This window comes from Oncorhynchus tshawytscha, linkage group LG26 (assembly GCF_018296145.1).
Source record: "Oncorhynchus tshawytscha isolate Ot180627B linkage group LG26, Otsh_v2.0, whole genome shotgun sequence".
Lineage (NCBI taxonomy): Eukaryota > Metazoa > Chordata > Actinopteri > Salmoniformes > Salmonidae > Oncorhynchus > Oncorhynchus tshawytscha.
The window spans coordinates 29,609,768-29,632,971 of record NC_056454.1 but is presented as its reverse complement, the minus strand read 5'-3'; the positions used below and the strand labels follow the sequence as shown (position 1 = coordinate 29,632,971).

The following is a 23,204-nucleotide window of genomic DNA, read 5'->3' as shown; positions in this document are numbered from 1 at the left end:
CATTCAACGCTGTCTGACCAATCGGAATCAACGTTCAAGATTGTTTTGATCACGTGGAATGGGAAATGTTCTGGTCAGCCTCAGAGAACAACATTGATCTATACGCTGACTCTGTGAGTGAATTTATTAGGAAGTGCATTGGGGATGTTGTACCCACTGTGACTATTAAAACCTACCCTAACCAGAAACCGTGGATGGACGGCAGCATTCACACAAAACTGAAAGCACGAACCATCAAATTTAACAATGGAAAGAGGTCTGGGAATATGGCTGAAAATGTAGATAAAGAGCTCAGACATGAGACGTACGTTGCAGGGTTTACACGAAATCACGGACTACAAAAAGAAAACCATTGACTACAGCTCAGCATTCAACACCATAGTACCCTCCAAGCTCATCATTAAGCTTGAGGCCCTGGGTCTCAACCCCGCCCTGTGCAATTGGGTCCTGGACTTTCTGACAGGCCGTCCCAGGTGGTGAAGGTAGGAAACAACATCTCCACATCGCCTAACCCTAGCCCTCAGCACTGGGGCCCCACAAGGGTGCGTGCTCAGCCCCCTCCTGTACTCCCTGTTCACCCATGACTGTGTGGCCATGCACGCCTCCAGCTCACTGCCTGATAGTCAGTCTCAGTGAAATATACACTACCGGTCAAAAGTTTAGACACACCAACTATTAAGGGGTTTTCTTTATTTTCTACACTGTAGAATAATAGTGAAGACATCAACACTATGAAATAACACATATGTAATCACATAGTAATCAAAAAGTGTTAAACAAATCAAAATATATTTTATATTTTTCAAAGTAGCCACCCTTTGCCTTGATGACAGCTTTTCACACTCTTGGCATTCCCTCAACCAGCTTCACCTGGAATGCTTTTCCAACAGGCTTGAAGGAGTTCCCACATACACTGAGCACTTGTTGGCTGCTTTTCCTTCATTCTGAGGACTAACTCATCCCAAACCATCTCAATTGGATTGAGGTCAGGTGATTGTGGAGGCCAGGTCAAATTATAATATAAATTATAATTCACTTCTCTTGACCTGGGGAACAATAAGGGCATTATACGCTTTCTGAGAGGGGCTAAGGATTAATAAAATAATTATAAGAATAATAATTTGAATTACATTAATCTTTTCAATGATGTTCTGATGTAATCGCTGCAGCAGATGTTATCAAAGAGGATGTTGTTGCTAATTTGTTAGCTTCTCCCTTTACAAGAATAACTTTCAACAAGAAGTTACGTTTTAAATGATCATCATCTGGTGAGTGGAACTGTGTTTTTTATTGCAGCGCACTTGCTGTTGTTAACCATCTCTTTGAAAATAACTTGTGTGTGACAAATCGTTGCATTTAAAGTTTAGGTCACCGGTTACTTTGTGTGCTAAATGTGAAATGTTTTTTGCAATGGGAAGTAGTAGTTGTACATTTCGATTAGGAAATGCTTAATGGTTGTGTTTTTGTATTCTTATGATTGGGACCTAGTGGCTCATTATGGCCGAGTGAATGGACTGCTTATCCTTTAACATCATGCTGTGCGTGACTGCTGTCTTTCCATCGGCCCTATGCAGCTGTGTAGTGGTACCTGGAGAAGTGGGTATACTCTAATTTTGCCAAAAAGTTCCAAAATGGCCCACCCAGCAAAGGAAAGGCGTCTTGTGTGAAAAATCCTATGTTTTTGCAATTTGATTGGATAGGCCTGTGTCCACCCATATCTACATCCCTGATGCACAGGTCATGAAGACTGAATTGCGAAACACAAATAGCCGACTAACCAAGAACTCGAGCAGACCTTTCAATACCTGGTTTGCATACCCATTGTTGCCTTAGTTAGCATTTACTGCTAGATATACGTTGACATGTCTTTCCTACCCACCCTACCGGTTACCAATGTCATTCTTCTGTGAGCTGCTACAAGCCCAAACCGGTTGAGAGCTGCACATTATTGCAGTGTACAGATGATATTCTGCTGAAACTAGACTGTGTGGAGATCTCATGTGGATATATTTCACGTGCTTTGCGATTTGGTGGCTACTTTGCGCATTTTTCTCTATTGTACTACATAATTGATAAGTCGTATACCTCTGTTACACTACTTTTATACGCATCAGTGGGGATATGCAATACCCCCCACCCGCCCCCAAAAAGTGGTTATACGGTTTATACCTGCGCATAGCCCCCACTAACCCTTTGTGTTTTACAAAAGTACACTCTCCTACATGAGTGCGCAGCTATTATTACCGTTGCTGTCCTTTCAGCATCACGAACCTGTCACATACTGAAGGCCTAGGTCCAATAGGTTCGTCACTGCGCAGACATGTCTAATAGAAATAAAGACTGCAGGTATTAATATTTCAAGAAAGGAGTGTATATATTTTGGCCTGGCGAAGCGGTTTTATGCGCTTACTGAATGGAAGCTGATAATTGAGTTTTTTTTTACTCGGCTGGTCTTGAGTAGAAATTATGAGTCCTTACTGTTTGCACAAGACCGAGTACAAATATATCCGACACCGAGACACTCAAAATGTGGTTTCGAGACCGGACCGACACCTGGTCTCAAGTACTACTACAACATTGGAAAAAATACAGTTCTACCTGATGACATCATTAAAAGTTTTAAAAAACGGTGATTTACAAACACTATGAGATACGAGGTGACACCGTGAGCAAGAAAATACCCTCCCTTGGGTAGACATTTCAAAACCTTATAAGTTCTAACTATTTAAATTAGCATACATTTGCACAAATCAATCCACTAAAAGCAACAGTAACTGTTCAAACTAGAGACACCAAACCAACTTTCACATGCTCAGGCTATCCTATCTTATCATATCCAATCAATCCATCACTCAATCTTTCCATCTACTTACTTTTTCAACTATAACCAGTCCCTACCATTACTACTGCAGTCACTACCACTACTATAACTTCTTTAACAACCATAAATATTCGGATTCAGAGGGGTTGGGTTAAATGCGGAAGACACATTTCAGTTGAAAGCAATCAGTAGTACAACTGACTAGGTATCCCCCTTTCCCTTTTAAGCAAGCACACCACATTTTCTTCAGGAAATGTACTTTCCTAGTTGCACTTGATACTTCTGTGTTGATGGAACCTAAACTCATCTGTTTTTGCATAAATGATTAAAACAGCCTTTGCAGTCTGAAGTGTTAATTCACTATTATCCCCACTCACTATGTGAGATCAATATATCTACAGATCCTGCAAATAGAAAGACAAATTGTCATCCTCTTGGAGGAGAAGAAAGAGACTAAACAAATCAAGCAAATGCTACGCCTTTAATTGTTTTCATTAAAACATCCCAACATATATAGCAATATAATGTAGCACTGACTGGTGTACTATGTCTGAAAACATCACAGCACATTTAATGGCATACAAAACGAGCATCAAGTACAGTTCAGAAATATGGAGGGTAAAATGTTTAACAGAATACATTAATCATATCTTTCCACAAGCAGACAACACAGTTACACATCACGTGCTGTAACGCTGAATAACAGTCTGAATACATTTACATTGTAGTCATTCAGCAGAGGCTCTTATCCAGAGTGACTTACAGGAGCAATTAGGGTTAAGTGCCTTGCTCATGGGCACATCGACAGATTTATCACCTGGCTTGGGGATTCGAACCATCGACATTTTGGTTACTGGTCCAACGCTCTTAAAACCCCTAGACTACATGCCATCCCAGGTGAATCCATCTCAGAGGGTGGTCTCTCTTCACTGCAGCAAGCGGTTAAACAACACATCACATCAACACTTTACAACAGTATCATACAGTAGGCATCAGTAGGCATCATGACAGAGTATCAAATAGAAAGGAAAAACCGATGATTCCCTCGCACCACATACTGTATGTAAATAGTGACAGAAGATAAGCAATGACACGGCCGGTTGGAGGAGCCATGCTGTAGTTGGAGGTCCCTCTTCTCTCCATCACAATCCCTTCATCGTAAGCCTTTCATTCATTTCATTTCATTCATTATTCTGATATGATCTGTTGATAAACATATGGACAATATATGTTTATAAATATATGGACAATTCATGAGATGATAGTTACAACAACAAACAGCCTCAACAATGAGACCTGAAGCTCCACAACTACATTAGAAAAGCCCTTCACTAGAGGGTTAAGAGTAGGGGAGATGAATTATCATGAGACACACGTCAACATTATACCTGTTACAGACTGAATAGTCTCCCCTGCTCCAAACCCATCAACAACATCATCATCTAAGTCCACCACAGTGACATAAACTAATGTGAGCACACATTATACTTACTGTGCAATTTGCTCTATGGGTAAGGTAGAACAAAACAGAATGATTCAATATTGGTGCCAGAATTCCATCAGAAAAAAGTACACGTACATGCACGCACACGCAGTTATGTACCTTGTAGCCAGTCCACCCCCTCCTGTAGGCCCTCTCCTTTTACAGCATTACTGGCACTGAAACACAGGGACAGATTGTAGGAACCTATCCCAACACAACTGTGTGTGTCTGTACCTGCTTATGTGTGTGATAGAGTTGTGTCCTACCAGATGTGCCAGGGTTTGTCCTTGATGTTCTCCAGACAGAGCAGCTGAGAGACTTTGACTGAAGACATGGCTTCTCTCAGGTCACTCTTATTAGCAAAGAGCAGCACAGGCATCCTCCTACTGCAGATGTCTGGAGGGAGCAGGAACACCAGAGAACAAGTGAAGAAAGTTTGTCTGTCTGTCTGTCTTTCTCCCCTTCTCTCCCTCTCTTACTCTCGCTCTTCCTGTCTCTCTCTCTCTCTGTTTCTTACAGTCTCATTCTCTTACCTTGGTGATTGAGAAGAGTATCAAGTTCCTCTTTGGCAACGACCATTCGTAACTTGTCTCCACTATCGATGACAAATATGATCGCGTGACTCTCTCTGTGGACACCACAACAGAAAACGATGTCATCAACAAGGGATAGGAGGTTCAACAGGGTAAAAAACACTGAATGTGTTTCTCTACATCAGGGTTAAGCAACTAGATTCAGAGCGGGGGCCGGGGGGGGCGGTAACTCTTGGAGATAGATTTAGGGTTGGGTAACCACTAAAACTGCTCTACAGGCAATACTGGTTACTCTAAGTTTAGAGGTAAGGCACCTCTGGATTAAAATGTCCTGTCATATCATGCAGGTCTATATAGATAAACAGTGCAGGTGTGAAGTCTTACTTGTAGTAATGTTCCCATAGGTTTCTATATCTGCTCTGACCAGACATGTCAAACACTGTGAAAGACAAACTTTGTAGAGACAAAATACATGTTACGCATTAATGCACTATAGTAATATAATTAGTATGACTTTTTCCTGGTTCACTAAGTTAATCATAGTTTACATTACAAGTTAATTACTACCTTGAACTCTTGAATTGTTCTATATTGAAGCCAATAGTTGGGACAATGTCTTGTGTCTGGGTCTGTAATACGCACAAACAAAACGCAGACAGACAAACAATAACTGAAGTGTATGAAAAATAAACGGCAAAATAGGGTGAAATAGGCTGTACTGACCTTCACCTGACTAACATGTTTCCAGTCGTCTGAGAGTGGGCCATAAAACCTTAGCTGAAAACAAGCAAGCAGTGGATAATTGCAGCGTAACGAATGCAATAACACATAGGTCTTATACTGTCTATAAGCACAATGCGATAACACATAGGTCTTATACTGTCTATAAGCACAATGCGATAACACATAGGTCTTATACTGTCTATAAGCACAATGCGATAACACATAGGTCTTATACTGTCTATAAGCACAATGCGATAACACATAGGTCTTATACTGTCTATAAGCACAATGCAATAACACATAGGTCTTATACTGTCTATAAGCACAATGCGATAACACATAGGTCTTATACTGTCTATAAGCACAATGCGATAACACATAGGTCTTATACTGTCTATAAGCACAATGCGATAACACATAGGTCTTATACTGTCTATAAGCACAATGCGATAACACATAGGTCTTATACTGTCTATAAGCACAATGCAATAACACATAGGTCTTATACTGTCTATAAGCACAATGCGATAACACTCACAGCTCGTATGTATAACCACAATGCGATAACACTCACAGCTCGTATGTGTAACCACAATGCGATAACACTCACAGCTCGTATGTATAACCACAATGCGATAACACTCACAGCTCGTATGTATAACCACAATGCGATAACACTCACAGCTCGTATGTATAACCACAATGCGATAACACTCACAGCTCGTATGTATAACCACAATGCGATAACACTCACAGCTCGTATGTATAACCACAATGTGATAACACTCACAGCTCGTATGTGTAACCACAATGCGATAACACTCACAGCTCTTATAATCAGTGGTGTAGTGGAGGGTAAATGCAAGAAACACGATTTACTCACCTTTATTTTTTGCATGACAGTACACCCACCTTTTGGGAAAGAATTCATGGAAAGTATAGGGAACGTTATTCTTTTCACCGCGACTGGCGATCAGTTTACCCACCTATGTTTTTGTTTACCACTACATCACTGCTTATAACCACAATGCCTAAAATTCACAGTTCTAATATACACTATATATACAAAAGTATGTGGACACCCCTTCAAATAAGTGGATTCGGTTACTTCAGCCACCCCTATTGCTGACAGGTGTATCAAATTCAATGGCCTTACTTAAGAGCTCAGTGACTTTCAACGTGGCACCGTCATAGGATGCCACCTTTCCAACAAGTCAGTTCGTCAAATTTCTGCCCTGCTAGAGCTGCCCGGTCAAATGTAAGTGCTGTTATTGTGAAGTGGAAACATCTAGGAGCAACAATGGTTAAGTCACAAAGTGGAAGGCCACACAAGCTCACAGAATGGGACCGCAGAGTGCTGAAGCACGTGAAAATCATCTACCCTCAGTTGCAACACTCACTACTTTACTGACTTTGACTTTATTTTCCCCATTGGGAAATGTTGTAAGTTCCAAACTAAGTTCCAAACTGCCTCTGGAAGCAACATCAGCACAATAACTGTTCATTAACTGTTCATGGGAGCTTCATGAAATGGGTTTCCTTGGCCAAGCAACCACACACAAGCCTCAGATCCCCATGCGCAATTCCAAGCGTTGGCTGGAATGGTGTAATGCTTGCCACCATTGGGCTCTGGAGCAGTGGAAACGCGTTCTCTGGAATGATGAATCACGCTTGACCATCTGGCAGTCCGACAGAAGAATCTGGGTTTGACGGATGCCAGGAGAACGCTACCTGTCCAAATGCATAGTGCCAACTGTAAAGTTTGGTGGATGAGAAATAATGGTCTGGGGTTGTTTTCCATGGTTTGTGCTAGGCCCCTTAGTTCCAGTAAAGGGAAATCAACACTACAGCATACAAAAATGGCATTCTAGACGATTCCGTGCGTCCAACTTTGTGCAACAGTTTGGAAAAGGCCATTTTCTGTTTCAGCATGACAATGCCCCCGGGCACAAAGCAAGGTTCATACAGAACTGATTTGTCAAGATCAGTGTGGAAGAACTTGACGGGCCTGCACAGAGCCCTGACCTCAACCTCATTGAACAGCCTCAACCCCATTGAACACCTTTGATATGAATTGGAACGCTGCCTGCGAGCCAGGCCTAATTGCCCAACATCAGTAATGCTCGTGGGTGAAAGGAAGGAAGTCCCCGCAGCAATGTTCCAACATATAGCGGAAAGCCTTCCCAGAAGAGTGGAGGCTGTTATAGCAGCAAAGGGGGGACCAACTCCATATTAATTCCCATGATTTTGGAATGAGATGTTCAACGACTTTTGGTCATGTAGTGTATAACCACAACGGTTAACACTCACAGCGCTTATGTATAACCACCATCTCCATGGCTCAGCTCACTCAACTCAGATACACAACTCCGTCTCTTTCCATTGACAGGCCAGCGCGCAAAGGACGCGCGCGCCTACAGCAGGCCACCACGTTAATACGTTACAATTTAGAACACAATCAAATACATCAGTCAATGGACTACAGTAGGCCCATATGTTCAATTATAGTTAGGCCATGTCAGTGGACTTACATTACTGGGCTTGAGTTGGTTGATGATGGTGGTTTTCCCGCTGTTTTCCAGTCCCAAACACAACACGTTCACTTCTTTCTTCTTCAGACCCAGCCATCCCGACAGTTTATCAAACAGGCCCATTTGTCCTGCTTACAACATCTGATCCTAAGGTTTAAATGTGAATTCGGTATAAGCCATCTACCCCCTCAATATATAATCGAAAGTTTCTACAATTTCTCGCTACAATTTAGTCTAACGTTCTAAAATAGAATGTTGCCATGGATATGAGGACTAGGTTACTAGACAGCAGGTTGGCAGTCCAGTCTGTGAATAAGCCTATTAGAGTGAATTAACGCTCTGACCCTACTGCTGACCTGACTCGCAGTATGGGGTGATTCTGAGATGGACATTAGATAATGTCAACTTCATGAGGAAAGGTTTATTACATAGGCCTACAGTAGCCTTTACATATTCCAGTCATTCTGAATATGTACAGGCTACTGGTGTTTTTTTTATATACTTTTCTTAGTAGTAGCCTATACATTCAAAAAAACGAGATGATTATTAATTATTTAACACACATCACGAGTCACGACAATAGCATAACTTGGCTTTTCTCCTGCTTTATCAGTAGTTAATCAATTAAGCACAAGCAGTAAACAAACTGTTGGATATCCACAACATCGCCCTAGCTCGAATAATGATACTGAGTGGCGCAGTGGTATAAGACACTGCATCTCAGTGCACTGCAGTACCTGGTTCGATTCCAGGCTGCATCACATCCGGCCGTGATTGGGAGTCCCATAGGGCGGTGCACAATTGGCCCAGCGTCGTCCGGGGTAGGCTGTCATTGCAAATAAAAGTTTGTTGTTAACTGACTTGCAGAGTTAAATAAAAAAAAATAAAAAAATGATGCATGGTCCAACTGCCCCATCTGCTGGCTAGCATTAAAAAGTCCATCTGAAATACAGTGTATTCTACAAACCTCTCGGGACACTGGTGGACAAAATACTTCCAGTGATGTTGAGGCAACACAAAAACAAGGGGAAACTGATTGCCAGTCACGGTGAAAAAAGTTATGTTCTCTATACTTTCAATAGATTTTTCCAACAGTGAGTAAAGTGTCAAGCAAAATAAAGAAGTTGGGTAAACTCTGCATTTACACTCCAATACACCAATGAAGACCTCCAGTAAATACAGCCATGTTCAACCAACCAAAACAATGCCTCCTAGAAGAACATGCCATCCATAGAATGAAACAGTCAGTAATAAAAAGACATCTAACCACCAGTACTGTTCACCTTTATTTGCAAATAAATATCAGTTTTAAACTGCCTCTTACAGTGTGCAAGATCTACCACGTCTCTTTGAAAATGATAGAAAAATAAAATACTAGAATTATAAGTATACTTGTACTTTGTACAAAAGAGCATTCCCTTTGCTCAGCAGTAAGACATGCTAAACAGCCTGATCTGGTTTCTCCTTCCAGGAGGAGCCAAGTGTATCCTCCCTCTGAGAGGTCTGTCTGTGAACACCTGCTGGACAGGTGAGCTCCAGCCCGGTAGAAGTTGCCTCAAAACACAGATCTAGGATCAGCATAGCCTACCTCCATCCTTACCTCAACCATTAGTGGGTACAATTGTAAACTGACCTTCGTTCAGTTTCCAGGGGCAACTTCCTTCTACTCCGTACAGGCTCCTAAGGTACACTCCTGCTCCTGAACATACTGTATACTGTAGGTGTGTGTGTGACCGACTGGGTTTGAACCCAAGTCGTCTGTGCTCCACAATACTGTGTTAGCCTGCTGAGTTAAAGCCTAAGCATTTGCTTCGGGGAGCTAATGAAAGACTTCAGGTTTCAGGCAGAGTTTGGGGTGGTTCACCTATGCTACCTGTGGATCTGGAGAGGTTTATGGGATATTACAATGCTGTTGAGGGCCATATAGAGACAAAGAGATGTTGTGTATATATGTGACTTTGGTGCTGCTGTCTCTCTGTGCGTTTGTCACCGAGCAGAACATACCTCTATCTATCTCAAGCATGGCATACATGTGAGTCTTGACAGCAAACACATATCATGACACCAACCACTGTATGCCAAACAGCCTTGGTTTCCATTCCTACTATATACATTGTTTTCCAACAGCTGTTATAAGTCTTTAGCATTGCACAATTGGCCTGTAGAGCTAGCATGTTAGCGTGTAACAGAGTCTGTTGAGGTTTGCTAACAATCTGCTCTCAATATCTATAGGTCCATAAGAGACTATCATTTATTTATTTCTCTTATCGTAGTTACTGAGACGACTGCATATATTGCTCATTTAGATAAAATGCTAAATAAATAAAGATAGTATCCAGATTTACTAGGGCGCTCACATACAAGACTGCACAGATATAAATATTATTTTAGGATTATAATGGATAAATTATTCTATACACTTAAAACATTCAGAAATCCTCCGCACTTCCAAAGCGGACTCTTCGTCTTCTTCAAGTATTAGCATACCCAGATACTCTGGAGAGGTTAAAAAACGTAACGAGAATACCTTATGATTACACTTACTTATCAAACTCCAAAATAATTCATATCATATTAATTAAGGACAATCCTTTTGATTGCTCATCTGTTAGCAGCTACATCATGGTCACAAAAACATGTAGTAGATCAAATCTACAGCTCTACCGTATAATAAGTACTGATGCTGCAACAAGGCATACATTCCCCAGGGGCAGCCAGTACAGTGTGTCTCTCAGAGTCCTGTCCCTGTCTGTATTGGTCTGTCTCTGGCTGAAGCAGGTTCAGGTGTACAAAACAGTCTGGCTTTATGGAGTTTCTGCATCAAGGTCCAAGTGTGTGGTAGTCTGAGTATGAGAGGCCTCCAGGCTGAGATGGTCCGTCTGTACGCCTGTCTGAAGCACAGGCTGTGTCTGTCTGTCTGTCTCTCTCTCTCTCTCTCTGTCCATCTGTTTTAAGGTCTCATACATGGAAGCCATTCTCGTGTAATAGCTGCAGTCGGAGGGTCTGAATGCTGCTGACGATCCTCCTTTGGTGGCCAATCAACACCACCCCGATCCTCCGCACGTCTCTAGGGGGAGAGGGAAGATACGCACGCACGCACACACACACACACACACACACACTTGGTTAGGGGAAATTGTTGGGTTAACTTAAGGTATTGGAAGGATAAGGTGGGCAGGCAGTGCAACTGTAACGTTTAGTTAAAGGTAGAGTAACATTAGAGTAATGTTTAGTTAAAGTTAGAGTAACAGAGTAATGTTTAGTTAAAGTTAGAGTAACATTAGAGTAACGTTTAGTTAAAGTTAGAGTAACAGAGTAATGTTTAGTTAAAGTTAGAGTAACATTAGAGTAATGTTTAGTTAAAGTTAGAGTAACATTAGAGTAATGTTTGAAGTAGGGAACAGTCCCTCCACTCACTCAATACTCATCTGTGCCACAGAGTCCAGTGTGCTGAATCCTGCTGCCACAAAGCTACTCTTGTATTGGCTCATCTTGATGGAATCCAACCAATCCCCGATGGAGATGAACATGTGGTAGTCCACCACCTCTCCGGGGGACTCTGCTAGACTGACAGATGGATCAAACAAAAGAGAATATAATAAGAACTAAAAATGTTTCACTTGTGGGTGAAATCAGAATGTCTGTTAAATGAAATGAATAATGTGATGTACCCCTGTATATCTTCCACCAGGGCCAGCAGGCTGCTGGGGTTCCTGATCAGCTTGTCCAGGAAGGAGACCACATCAGTGAACTTGGGCCTCTGGCTCCTCTCCTTCTGCCAGCAGTGCAGCATCAGCTGGTGTAGAACCACGGGGCAGCCCATAGGAGCAGGGAGACGGTAGCCCTCCTCTATGGACAGGATCACCTGGGGTGGATGAAGGGAGAGAGTCAGCACGCACACACTTCTCGCTCATGTCATTGAGTCATTTCAGGAAGTGTGTACTATGCAAGTATTACTACAGTATATCAGAGCGACTGTAAGCATGCCTCCAGGGTGTGTTAGGGGGGCTGTGTAAATATAACAGCCTGTTCATCTGGCCGGAAGCCTTGATGTCCTCTCTGAGCCCTGACGGGTGGTAGGATGGGGCGGAGGGGTGAGGAGGCAGAGGCAGCAACAGTCAGGGATTGGCGGGGGCGTTTGTCTTGGAAAGCACTTCTAAGCAATTCCCCAGCATCACAATCCCCATGAGGCCAGGGGCTGTGTGTGTGCTGGTGTGCGCTGTGAATAGCTGAAGGGGATTACCAAAGAGCTTTCACACTCCACAGGGTGACGGGATGAATCTCCTCCATCCCTCTGACGATTGACCTGAGACCGTGAGGTCAGTCAGCCAGGGTCTGACTCCACAACTTTTAAACCCCTCCGTTGGCCAGTCTCTCTCTCTCTCTCTCTCCCCCCCTCTCTCTCTCCCACCAGTGGAATCTCAAAGCTTTAGATAATATACAGTATGGACACTCATAAGAATGGTGTTTCACGATACCCAATCCCCATTAAGACTCTCAGGTTAACTCCATAGAGAAGACATCATCCACAACTCACATCCTGATTGGACATCTCCCAGTAAGGCCGCTCCCCGTAGGACATCACTTCCCACATGACGATACCGTAGCTCCAGGCATCGCTGGCTGATGAGAACTTCCTGTAGGAGATGGCCTCTGGAGCTGTCCACCTGATAGGGATCTTACCTCCCTGTTCTCACACACACACACACACACACACACACACACACACACACACACGCCAGGTTCCATCTGGTTCGTGACAATGCATGCTTGAGGAAATATGTGCAATTGACAGACCATATGTTAAACAGTCTCAGTTTGAATGCACTTTTCTGAAGTCTCTCAACGTGTACAAACACATTTTCACAGTTTGAGACTTTGTGTCAAAGAACAAAGAAACGCTCTGAGCTGCTTTAACAGCAGAACTAACATTCCTCCTGGCCTTTCTCCCTCTACTCTCTTTCTATCTCTTCAGATGAGGGCAAGAGTAAAATCTGCACAAATCCTCAGTCCATATTGTGGCTGTGACCCAACCTGCCTGCCTGCTCCCCACTCTCTTCCCCTGTCCCCTCACCCTACCAGACCAAAGTTCTGTCGAGCGGAAAATAGTTTACAGATGCCCCCAAAAGCAAAATATCCTTTCTGTTCTCTCTTCCCCGTTTTCTTCCAGAATACACCCCTTCCCCTCAGAGTGACCCTGAGAATAGAGGTCACTAGGAGGGCATGCAGACTCAGAGAACTGTGTGTTTTTGGAAAAGACAGACTATACAGAACAGAAATAGAACAAAATAACAGCAGTTGATCGAGTGGAAAGAAAGATGAGTGAAAGCTATTGAAAGCACAGATAAGGTCAGGGGAAGATCATAGTTACCGTGGTGGTGTAAGCTGCCTCGGGGTCGTCCTCCAGGACTCTGGACAGGCCGAAGTCAGACACCTTACACACCAGGTTGCTGTTCACCAGGATATTACGAGCGGCCAGGTCCCTGTGGACGTAACCCATGTCAGACAGGTACCTCACGCCCGACGCGATGCCACGCAGCATACCCACCAACTGGATCACTGTGAAGTGACCGTCGTGCTTCTAATGGAGAGAGGGACACAAGAGAGCGAGATTTTCATTATGTCTTTCTGTTCTTTTATAATTGAAAATCAATAAACAAATGGTATTTGCTTCTCACCCTCAGGAAAGAGTCCAGAGATCCATTTTCCATGTACTCCACCACAATCATCACAGGTCTGCCTGAAATCACAGCACACGGCACCACCAGGTCAGTCAGACTGGTTAGAGATGTGACTGGAATAAGAGCCTGCCCACACCCAGCTCTCCAGTGTCTGAGCAGGAGAACCTTCCTCTACAGTAATGCTACTAACCAAGCAGCAGTCATCTCTTGCATACTGTCTGTGTATCATCATTGTGTCAATATTTGCTACAGAAAGTAACCAAGAGGAACAAATTAACACTGGCTCAGGTTTCCCTGTGTTTCATTAATCCCTGTTTGCTGAAGGACTCAGAGTGGAGTTACTCTCTGTATGATGGTTAATAGAAGATTAGACCGGGGGTTAGAATAGATACTTTATTCTAGATTTATGTGTTTAATGGACATTTGTCCCAACCCCTCCAGACCCTCAAACATTGAGAGGCTCAGGGTCAGCAATGGTACAGCACCATTGGAGCAGGTTGCGGTTTAACCTTGCTCAAGGGTTGGTACTCTCTCTAGCATCTAGGCCACCTGCTGCCCACATTTGCATCTGCACACTGTTTCCCAGTCAGAGTCTATGAGCCTGGGGAGGGATTAGCATTAGCCTTTAGCATCAACGTGCTGTTTCCGGTTAGAGTCCATGGGCCTGGGGAGGGATTAGCGTTAGCCTTTAGCATTAGCATGCTGTTTCACTGTGAGAGTCTATGGGCCAGGGGAGAGTGGACCATAATCCACCACTGGATTAATTAACATCCTGTTTGATTAACAGCCTGTTCTAATTATTGGCCACTGTTATTGCTCTTTAGTCACACCAGGGAGGAGAGGTAGACAGGCGGGAGGTCAAGGGAGTAGGAGATGAGGAGCCACGGTAAAGGCAGAGAGAGAAGAGAGAGGAGGGGCTAGGGAGGGAGAGGGAGTCAGGACAGCAGAGAGGAGGAGGCCAGGGTGAGGACAAAGGGGTATTTATCGGCTGTCTCCCCTGCCTCCCATGGGGCACCCATCTCCTCTCTGTGATCTCCCAGTGGGTGAGTGTGCTGCTGAGTGCACTAATTACAGGATTACACACAACAGAGAGACAGAGACAGCTCTGGACAGCTTAATATATTATAATAATATGCATTAAAGACAGGTCTTTCATTAGAAAACATACAGCCAAATCATACAGTGATCCAGAAAACTACACATTTAATCAACCAACGTTTTTCACTGTTTCAGAGCCCATTGATTTATGTTATGTTTCTTGTCTGTTGTGTTGACCATCCATTGACACAGAATGAGTGCCATGGCTCCATGGTAATGAATGAAAGGGAACACTAAAGGAAACCCCACTGTTCAAACTCATCAGACATTTCACAGCTCCTGATTCACACAGACTACAGCTGATTGGTTCTGTCGATCGCACGTTTAGCTTCGCTAAAGTGACATTCTGTTTACTCCTCACAGTATCCTGTTAATTGGGGTAATTGGCTCAACAGTCTGGCAGTAAGGACAGGCCCGCTGTGAGGCTATGATATCGGAATATACAATCTGAGATGCGAAAAGAAACAGGACGGGAGGTTGAAAAGTGTGACCCTGTCACGGCTGAATTAGAAGCAGGCCTCAGTCAGGGGTCGTTGTCATGATTACTTGGTTTCCTGTAAAATGTACTATTTCAATTGTATCACACTTTTTGGAGGACTGAGCTTCAGTTAACTAATGGCTATTTGATGAATTCTTCAAGACATGGATCAGTTTCCGTGAAGTGAAATACGTTGGCGCTGACAACCCTGGCCTGCTGCTCGGCTATAGTGAGAGAGGTAGGGGGCAGGTCAGGACACTCAGTATCTGGCTCACACATAAGGCCAGTGATTTCTTCAGCTAGCCAGGCCGGACCTGAATGGGGGCTCTGTGAGGCAGTCAGTAAGTCAGCCAGCCAGGCAGAGAGCAGAGAGAGAGAGATGCAGTGGTGAATGGGGGCTCTGTGAGGCAGTCAGTAAGTCAGCCAGCCAGGCAGAGAGAGAGAGAGAGATGCAGTGGTGAATGGGGGCTCTGTGAGGTAGTCCAGCCAGCCAGGCAGAGAGAGAGAGATGCAGTGGTGAATGGGGGCTCTGTGAGGCAGTCAGTAAGTCAGCCAGCCAGGCAGAGAGAGAGAGAGATGCAGTGGTGAATGGGGGCTCTGTGAGGCAGTCAGTAAGTCAGCCAGCCAGGCAGAGAGAGAGAGAGAGATGCAGTGGTGAATGGGGGCTCTGTGAGGCAGTCAGTAAGTCAGCCAGCCAGGCAGAGAGAGAGAGAGAGATGCAGTGGTGAATGGGGGCTCTGTGAGGCAGTCAGTAAGTCAGCCAGCCAGGCAGAGAGAGAGAGAGATGCAGTGGTGAATGGGGGCTCTGTGAGGCAGTCAGTAAGTCAGCCAGCCAGGCAGAGAGAGAGAGAGATGCAGTGGTGAATGGGGGCTCTGTGAGGCTCTGTCAGTAAGTCAGCCAGCCAGGCAGAGAGAGAGAGAGATGCAGTGGTGAATGGGGGCTCTGTGAGGCAGTCAGTAAGTCAGCCAGCCAGGCAGAGAGAGAGAGAGATGCAGTGGTGAATGGGGGCTCTGTGAGGCAGTCAGTAAGTCAGCCAGCCAGGCAGAGAGAGAGAGATGCAGTGGTGAATGGGGGCTCTGTGAGGCAGTCAGTAAGTCAGCCAGCCAGGCAGAGAGAGAGAGATGCAGTGGTGAATGGGGCTCTGTGAGGCAGTCAGTAAGTCAGCCAGCCAGGCAGAGAGAGAGAGATGCAGTGGTGAATGGGGGCTCTGTGAGGCAGTCAGTAAGTCAGCCAGCCAGGCAGAGAGAGAGAGAGATGCAGTGGTGAATGGGGGCTCTGTGAGGCAGTCAGTAAGTCAGCCAGCCAGGCAGAGAGAGAGAGAGATGCAGTGGTGAATGGGGGCTCTATGAGGCAGTCAGTAAGTCAGCCAGCCAGGCAGAGAGAGAGAATGGGGGCTCTGTGAGGCAGTCAGTAAGTCAGCCAGCCAGGCAGAGAGAGAGAGATGCAGTGGTGAATGGGGGCTCTGTGAGGCAGTCAGTAAGTCAGCCAGCCAGGCAGAGAGAGAGAGATGCAGTGGTGAATGGGGGCTCTGTGAGGCAGTCAGTAAGTCAGCCAGCCAGGCAGAGAGAGAGAGAGAGATGCAGTGGTGAATGGGGGCTCTGTGAGGCAGTCAGTAAGTCAGCCAGCCAGGCAGAGAGAGAGAGAGATGCAGTGGTGAATGGGGGCTCTGTGAGGCAGTCAGTAAGTCAGCCAGCCAGGCAGAGAGAGAGAGAGATGCAGTGGTGAATGGGGGCTCTGTGAGGCAGTCAGTAAGTCAGCCAGCCAGGCAGAGAGAGAGAGAGATGCAGTGGTGAATGGGGGCTCTGCAGTGAGGCAGTCAGTAAGTCAGCCAGCCAGGCAGAGAGAGAGAGAGATGCAGTGGTGAATGGGGGCTCTGTGAGGCAGTCAGTAAGTCAGCCAGCCAGGCAGAGAGAGAGAGAGATGCAGTGGTGAATGGGGGCTCTATGAGGCAGTCAGTAAGTCAGCCAGCCAGGCAGAGAGAGAGAGAGATGCAGTGGTGAATGGGGGCTCTATGAGGCAGTCAGTAAGTCAGCCAGCCAGGCAGAGAGAGAGAGAGATGCAGTGGTGAATGGGGGCTCTGTGAGGCAGTCAGTAAGTCAGCCAGCCAGGCAGAGAGAGAGAGAGATGCAGTGGTGAATGGGGGCTCTGTGAGGCAGTCAGTAAGTCAGCCAGCCAGGCAGAGAGAGAGAGAGATGCAGTGGTGAATGGGGGCTCTGTGAGGCAGTCAGTAAGTCAGCCAGCCAGGCAGAGAGAGAGAGAGATGCAGTGGTGAATGGGGGCTGAAGATATAGAGCAGCTGGCTGGGCTGGCAGCAGAGAGCAGTGATCAGAGGCTGTCTGTCCATGGTGCTGACCAGATTACACTTCTCTCTATATCAGCTCTGAGCTTCAGAGAGGACCAGGCCTGAGTTCACCATGTAAACCTCTATCTCTACCTCTCTCTCTTCCTCTCTCAATTCAATTCAAGGGGCTTTATTGGCATGGGAAACACATGTTAACATTGCCAAAGCAAGTGAAGTAGATAATATACAAAAGTGAAATAAACAATAAAAATGAACAGTAAACATTACACTCACAGAAGTTCCAAAAGAATAAAGATTACATGTTTTTTGGTAGGTTTCAAAACAACATTCCTTCCGTCTATAGCATTTCTTAATATTGTGCAGTTCCTTCGGCTTTGATGCCTCATGATTGAGTATTGCTCTGCTCAAGTAGACTGTGATTTTGCTGTGGTCTGATAGGGGTGTCAGTGTGCTGACTGTGAACGCTCTGAGAGACTCAGGGTTGAGGTCATTGATAAAATAGTCTACAGTACTACTGCCAAGCTATAGGTGTACCTACCATAGGAGTCCGCTCGAAGCCTACCATTGACTATGTACATACCCAGCGTGTGACAGAGCTGCAGGAGTTGTGACCTGTTTTTAATGGTTATGTTGTCATAGTTGTGCCTAGGATGGCATATGTGGGAGGGAACGCTGTCACCTCCAGGTAGGTGTTTGTCCCCCTGTGTGCTGAGGGTGTCAGGTTCTTGTCCTGTTCTGGCATTTAGGTCACCACAGACTAGTACGTGTCCCTGGGCCTGGAAATGATTGATTTCCACCTCCAGGATGGAGAAGCTGTCTTCATTAAAGTATGGGGATTCTAGTGGGGGGATATAGGCAACACATAGGAGGACATTTTTCTCTGTTAAGATCATTTCCTTTTGCATTTCTAGATACATGTAAAATGTTCCTGTTTTGATTAATTTAATGGAGTTTGTTAGGTCTGCTCTATACCAAATTAGCATACCCCTTGAGTCCCTTCCCTGTTTCACACCTGGTAGTTTGGTGGATGGGACTACCAGCTCTCTGTAACCTAGAGGGCAACCAGTGGGTCCGGCTCCTCTATTCCAGGTTTCTTGTTGGATGACAATGTCTGTATTTCCGATTTCTTTGGTGAAGTCCGGGTTCCTGCTCTTTAGGCCAAAGGCAGATGACCTCAGGCCTTGGATATTCCAGGATGAGATAGTGAAGGCTTTGTGTTCCATAAAGTGTCCAATGTTGTTGGTTGTGTGGTTTGGCCTAAGACCATTAAGTGTGAGCAGAGCCTGCTGAGCATCTGGTACATGCCATTGGCTTGGGCTAGTGTAAGAGTGGGGGTCGGGCCTGCTGAGCATCTGGTACATGCCATTGGCTTGGGCTAGTGTAAGAGTGGGGGTTGGGCCTGCTGAGCATCTGGGACATGCCATTGGCTTGGGCTGGTGTAAGAGTGGGGGTCGGGCCTGCTGAGCATCTGGTACATGCCATTGGCTTGGGTTAGTGTAAGAGTGGGGGTCGGGCCTGCTGAGCATCTGGTACATGCCATTGGCTTGGGTTAGTGTAAGAGTGGGGGTCGGGCCTGCTGAGCATCTGGTACATGCCATTGGCTTGGGCTAGTGTAAGAGTGGGGGTCGGGCCTGCTGAGCATCTGGTACATGCCATTGGCTTGGGCTGGTGTAAGAGTGGGGGTTGGGCCTGCTGAGCATCTGGTACATGCCATTGGCTTGGGCTGGTGTAAGAGTGGGGGTTGGGCCTGCTGAGCATCTGGTACATGCCATTGGCTTGGGTTAGTGTAAGAGTGGGGGTTGGGCCTGTGACTTCCATGTTGAGGCCCTCTTTGCGGGGGAGGGGTCCGTTCTGAGAGGGCGTAAATGGAGTGTGTGCATGGTTGACTTGGGGGGTGTTGACTGGTTGGGGTGGGGGTGTGTATGTGGCTGGTGGTGTTGTGGTCTGGATGTAGGTCCTCCTGGCGTGTGTCCTCTATGTGTAGGTCTGGTGGGGGTGGGGGGTGGGGGTCCCAGCAGGTCTGGGAGAGTCTCGCTGTTCTGGGCGGGGTGTCTATTGATCTGATCTGTCACTTCCTGTGTGAAGTGTGGGGGCTGCGTTTGAGAGCGATGTCCTTTAGAGTCCGGGTGAAGGTGGGCACTGCTGCCTTGTATAGGTGGACCTGGTCATAGAGGCTGTTCAAGTCCAGGGTGCTGTGGTGCGCCAGGAAAACATTTGGTTTTGAGGCACAGTCATGGGAAATAATTGCGTTTACCCACTGTATGTTAGCAGGGTGGAAGTCTTTGTGTGGTAGCAGGGTGGAGATAACCACTTGCGCTGGGGAAAGTAGAAGAAGCTTTTTCAATCATTCCGTTCAGTGTTGTGGCCACCCTTTCCTGCTGTGCTCTCAGGTCGTTTGTGCCTGTGTGTATTATTATGTGGCTAGGTGAACCTAGTTGGTCCTCAGACAGAAGGTCTAGGTCACGCTGGGTGAACCTAGTTGGTCCTCAGACAGAAGGTCTAGGGCGCGCTGGGTGAACCTAGTTGGTCCTCAGACAGAAGGTCTAGGGCACGCTGGGTGAACCTAGTTGGTCCTCAGACAGAAGGTCTAGGGCGCGCTGGGTGAACCTAGTTGGTCCTCAGACAGAAGGTCTAGGGCGCGCTGGGTGAACCTAGTTGGTCCTCAGACAGAAGGTCTAGGGCGCTGGGTGAACCTGTTGGTCCTCAGACAGAAGGTCTAGGGTGCGCTGGGTGAACCTAGTTGGTCCTCAGACAGAAGGTCTAGGGCGCTGGGTGAACCTAGTTGGTCCTCAGACAGAAGGTCTAGGGTGCGCTGGGTGAACCTAGTTGGTCCTCAGACAGAAGGTCTAGGGCGCGCTGGGTGAACCTAGTTGGTCCTCAGACAGAAGGTCTAGGGCGCGCTGGGTGAACCTAGTTGGTCCTCAGACAGAAGGTCTAGGGCGCGCTGGGTGAACCTAGTTGGTCCTCAGACAGAAGGTCTAGGGCGCGCTGGGTGAACCTAGTTGGTCCTCAGACAGAAGGTCTAGGGTGCGCTGGGTGAACCTAGTTGGTCCTCAGACAGAAGGTCTAGGGTGCGCTGGGTGAACCTAGTTGGTCCTCAGACAGAAGGTCTAGAAACCTAGTTGGTCCTCAGACAGAAGGTCTAGGGCGCGCTGGGTGAACCTAGTTGGTCCTCAGACAGAAGGTCTAGGGCGCGCTGGGTGAACCTAGTTGGTCCTCAGACAGAAGGTCTAGGGCGCGCTGGGTGAACCTAGTTGGTCCTCAGACAGAAGGTCTAGGGTGCGCTGGAACCTGTTTGACAGAAGGTCACCGCTGGGAACCTAGTTTCCTCAGACAGAAGGTCTACTGTGTTTGGTCCTCAGAAAAGGTTTTTTTTGGTCCTTCTAGTATATTTCCTCAGGGGTCTAGGGTTGCTGGGTGAACCTAGTTGGTCCTCAGACAGAAGGTCTAGGGTGCGCTCAGGAGGGCTATCAGGGTGGCTGAACAGGGGACAGAAGGTCTGGGGGCGCGCTGGGTTGTCCTCAGGAGAAGGTCTAGGGCGCAGGGTGGCTGACAGAAGGTCTAGGGGAGTTTAGACACACTGTTTTGGAGAAAAGTTTTTTTCTTGTATATTTGGGGTTGTTGTCAGGAGGGCTATCAGGGTGGCTGACAGGGGGTTGGGGGGTTGTCAGGAGGGCTATCAGGGTGGCTGACAGGGGGTTGGGGGTTGTCAGGAGGGCTATCAGGGTGGCTGACAGGGGGTTGGGGGGTTGTCAGGAGGGCTATCAGGGTGGCTGACAGGGGGTTGGGGGTTGTCAGGAGGGCTATCAGGGTGGCTGACAGGGGGTTGTTGGGGGCTGACAGGGGTTGGGGGTTGTCAGGAGGGCTATCAGGGTGGCTGACAGGGGGTGCTCAGAGGGGGTGAGATGCCCATGGGCTTGGGGTTCTTCATTTGTCTGTTCTGCTGTGATGTTGACTCTATGGTCAGGGTCTGGTGTGGACTGTTGTGCTGTGCTGTCGAGACTTTTGGCGGGAGCTGAGGTGGGCTGTTCTGCTGGCTTCTCTGCGGGGGTGGCCACCTCTCTAGTGGGTTGTTCTCTGTCACACGCCATCCCCATCACCCTCTCCTCCAGCAGTCTGATCCTCTCCTCTAGTGCTCTGCTATTCTCCTGCTCTTGCTTTTACTATTGTTGAAGTTGTCTCACCACAGCCCAGAGTGCAGATAGGTCTCTCTCCACCTCCATCTCTCTGGGTCTGGTTAAGGGGGTGTTGTTGTGCTGGACTGTTGTCTGGGTCTGTGCTGACTGGAGTGTAAACCCCTGCTGTTTCAGCTCCACCTGTCTAACCTCCAGCTGGGGGAATGTATCCTTCAATGAGGGGGTAGTACTCTGTGCTGGGAGGTTGACTTTCCGCTTGGGGTTGCTCATCTGTTGGGTTATGTATTGAAGAGGTCTGGTCTGACCCGCTCGGGGTGGGGGTATCTTTCTCAAGGGAGAGCTTCTCCTGTTGGGCTAATTCTTTGATTAGGTGAAACAGAGGAGTAGTGTGCTAATATAGCACCGTGCCATGCCAGGGGATGGTTTGTGTGGAAGATGAGGTTGCTGATGTTCCCATTTTTATAATAGTCAGCAAAAAGTGTCTCTTGATTTTCCATAAGGAACTTCATTTTGTGATCTTTTCTTGCCTTATCATTCTTTACATACACAGGGTACTGTATTTTAATTACCTCTGAACAGCGGGAGGCAGCTTCTAAGGCCTCTCCATTTGTTTGGACTAGTCTGTGCACCTCTCCTGTCATTGTTGGGCTAAAGGGCTTTGACACCTCTCACTTGACACGTCAGTGCTAATTGAAGTTGTATCAAGCTTGGCAGCCTTAATTTAGCATTCAGTCCTTATGAAGTAATGTATTTTTTTTCTTGGCTTTTGGAAATAAAATATAGCTTCAGACTAAACATTACTCACTCAGTTCCAGGTTGGATGGTGTTTTCAGGTTTCTGTTGTTTTCCAGAGCATTTGCTGTATAGCGTTGGAATAATAGTCCTTGGTAGTTGTAAGCCTTCCAGGTGATTCTGTAATTCCGTCCACAATCAGATTGTAGGTTTTGAGTTTTGATTTGGAGTGAAGGTTATGTTGTAGAGAGTAGCATCCTGTATATGTCCTGGTGACATAGTGAAGGTTATGTTGTAGAGGGTAGCATCCTGTATATGTCCTGGTGACATAGTGAAGGTTATGTTGTAGAGGGTAGCATCCTGTATATGTCCTGGTGACATAGTGAAGGTTATGTTGTAGAGGGTAGCATCCTGTATATGTCCTGGTGACATAGTGACATAGTGAAGGTTGATGTTATGTTGTAGAGGGTAGCATCCTGTATATGTCCTGGGGACATAGTGAAGGTTATGTTGTAGAGGGTAGCAACCTGTATATGTCCTGGTGACATAGTGAAGGTTATGTTGTAGAGAGTAGCATCCTGTATATGTCCTGGTGACATAGTGAAAGTTATGTTGTAGAGGGTAGCATCCTGTATATGTCCTGGTGACATAGTGTTGTAGAGGGTAGCATCCTGTATATGTCCTG

At 46.3% G+C, this 23,204-nt stretch overlaps 2 protein-coding genes across 4 annotated transcripts in view; both read right to left on the bottom strand.

The window, feature by feature from the left end:
• Positions 1 to 3,288: 3,288 nt before the first annotated feature.
• On the bottom strand, positions 3,289 to 8,388 carry LOC112235860 (ADP-ribosylation factor-like protein 6). 3 transcript variants are annotated; one of them, XM_024404408.2, is made up of 10 exons: positions 8,092 to 8,388; positions 6,444 to 6,472; positions 5,561 to 5,614; positions 5,405 to 5,466; positions 5,222 to 5,290; positions 4,838 to 4,932; positions 4,571 to 4,700; positions 4,425 to 4,480; positions 4,314 to 4,326; positions 3,289 to 4,024 (listed from the first exon to the last, which is right to left on the bottom strand). In XM_024404408.2, the coding sequence occupies exons 2-10, from the start codon at positions 6,456 to 6,458 to the stop codon at positions 4,003 to 4,005; spliced, it is 516 nt and encodes a 171-aa protein (XP_024260176.1). In that variant the 5' UTR covers positions 6,459 to 6,472; positions 8,092 to 8,388; the 3' UTR covers positions 3,289 to 4,002. The 3 variants fall into 3 exon arrangements, with proteins under 3 accessions (XP_024260176.1, XP_024260178.1, XP_024260177.1); XM_024404410.2 differs by lacking the exon at positions 4,314 to 4,326 and having other exon boundaries at positions 4,401 to 4,480; XM_024404409.2 differs by lacking the exon at positions 4,314 to 4,326.
• A 976-nt stretch (positions 8,389 to 9,364) lies between these two features.
• LOC112235859 (ephrin type-A receptor 6-like) overlaps positions 9,365 to 23,204 on the bottom strand; it is a 214,589-nt gene continuing 200,749 nt past the window's right edge. Inside the window, exons 13-18 of the mRNA XM_042306434.1 lie at positions 13,770 to 13,831; positions 13,463 to 13,672; positions 12,629 to 12,778; positions 11,763 to 11,956; positions 11,509 to 11,658; positions 9,365 to 11,158 (exon numbers count right to left, since the gene is read on the bottom strand). Coding sequence (XP_042162368.1) covers positions 11,050 to 11,158; positions 11,509 to 11,658; positions 11,763 to 11,956; positions 12,629 to 12,778; positions 13,463 to 13,672; positions 13,770 to 13,831 — 875 coding nt within the window. The 3' untranslated portion in view covers positions 9,365 to 11,049. The remainder of the gene's footprint in view (positions 11,159 to 11,508; positions 11,659 to 11,762; positions 11,957 to 12,628; positions 12,779 to 13,462; positions 13,673 to 13,769; positions 13,832 to 23,204) is intronic.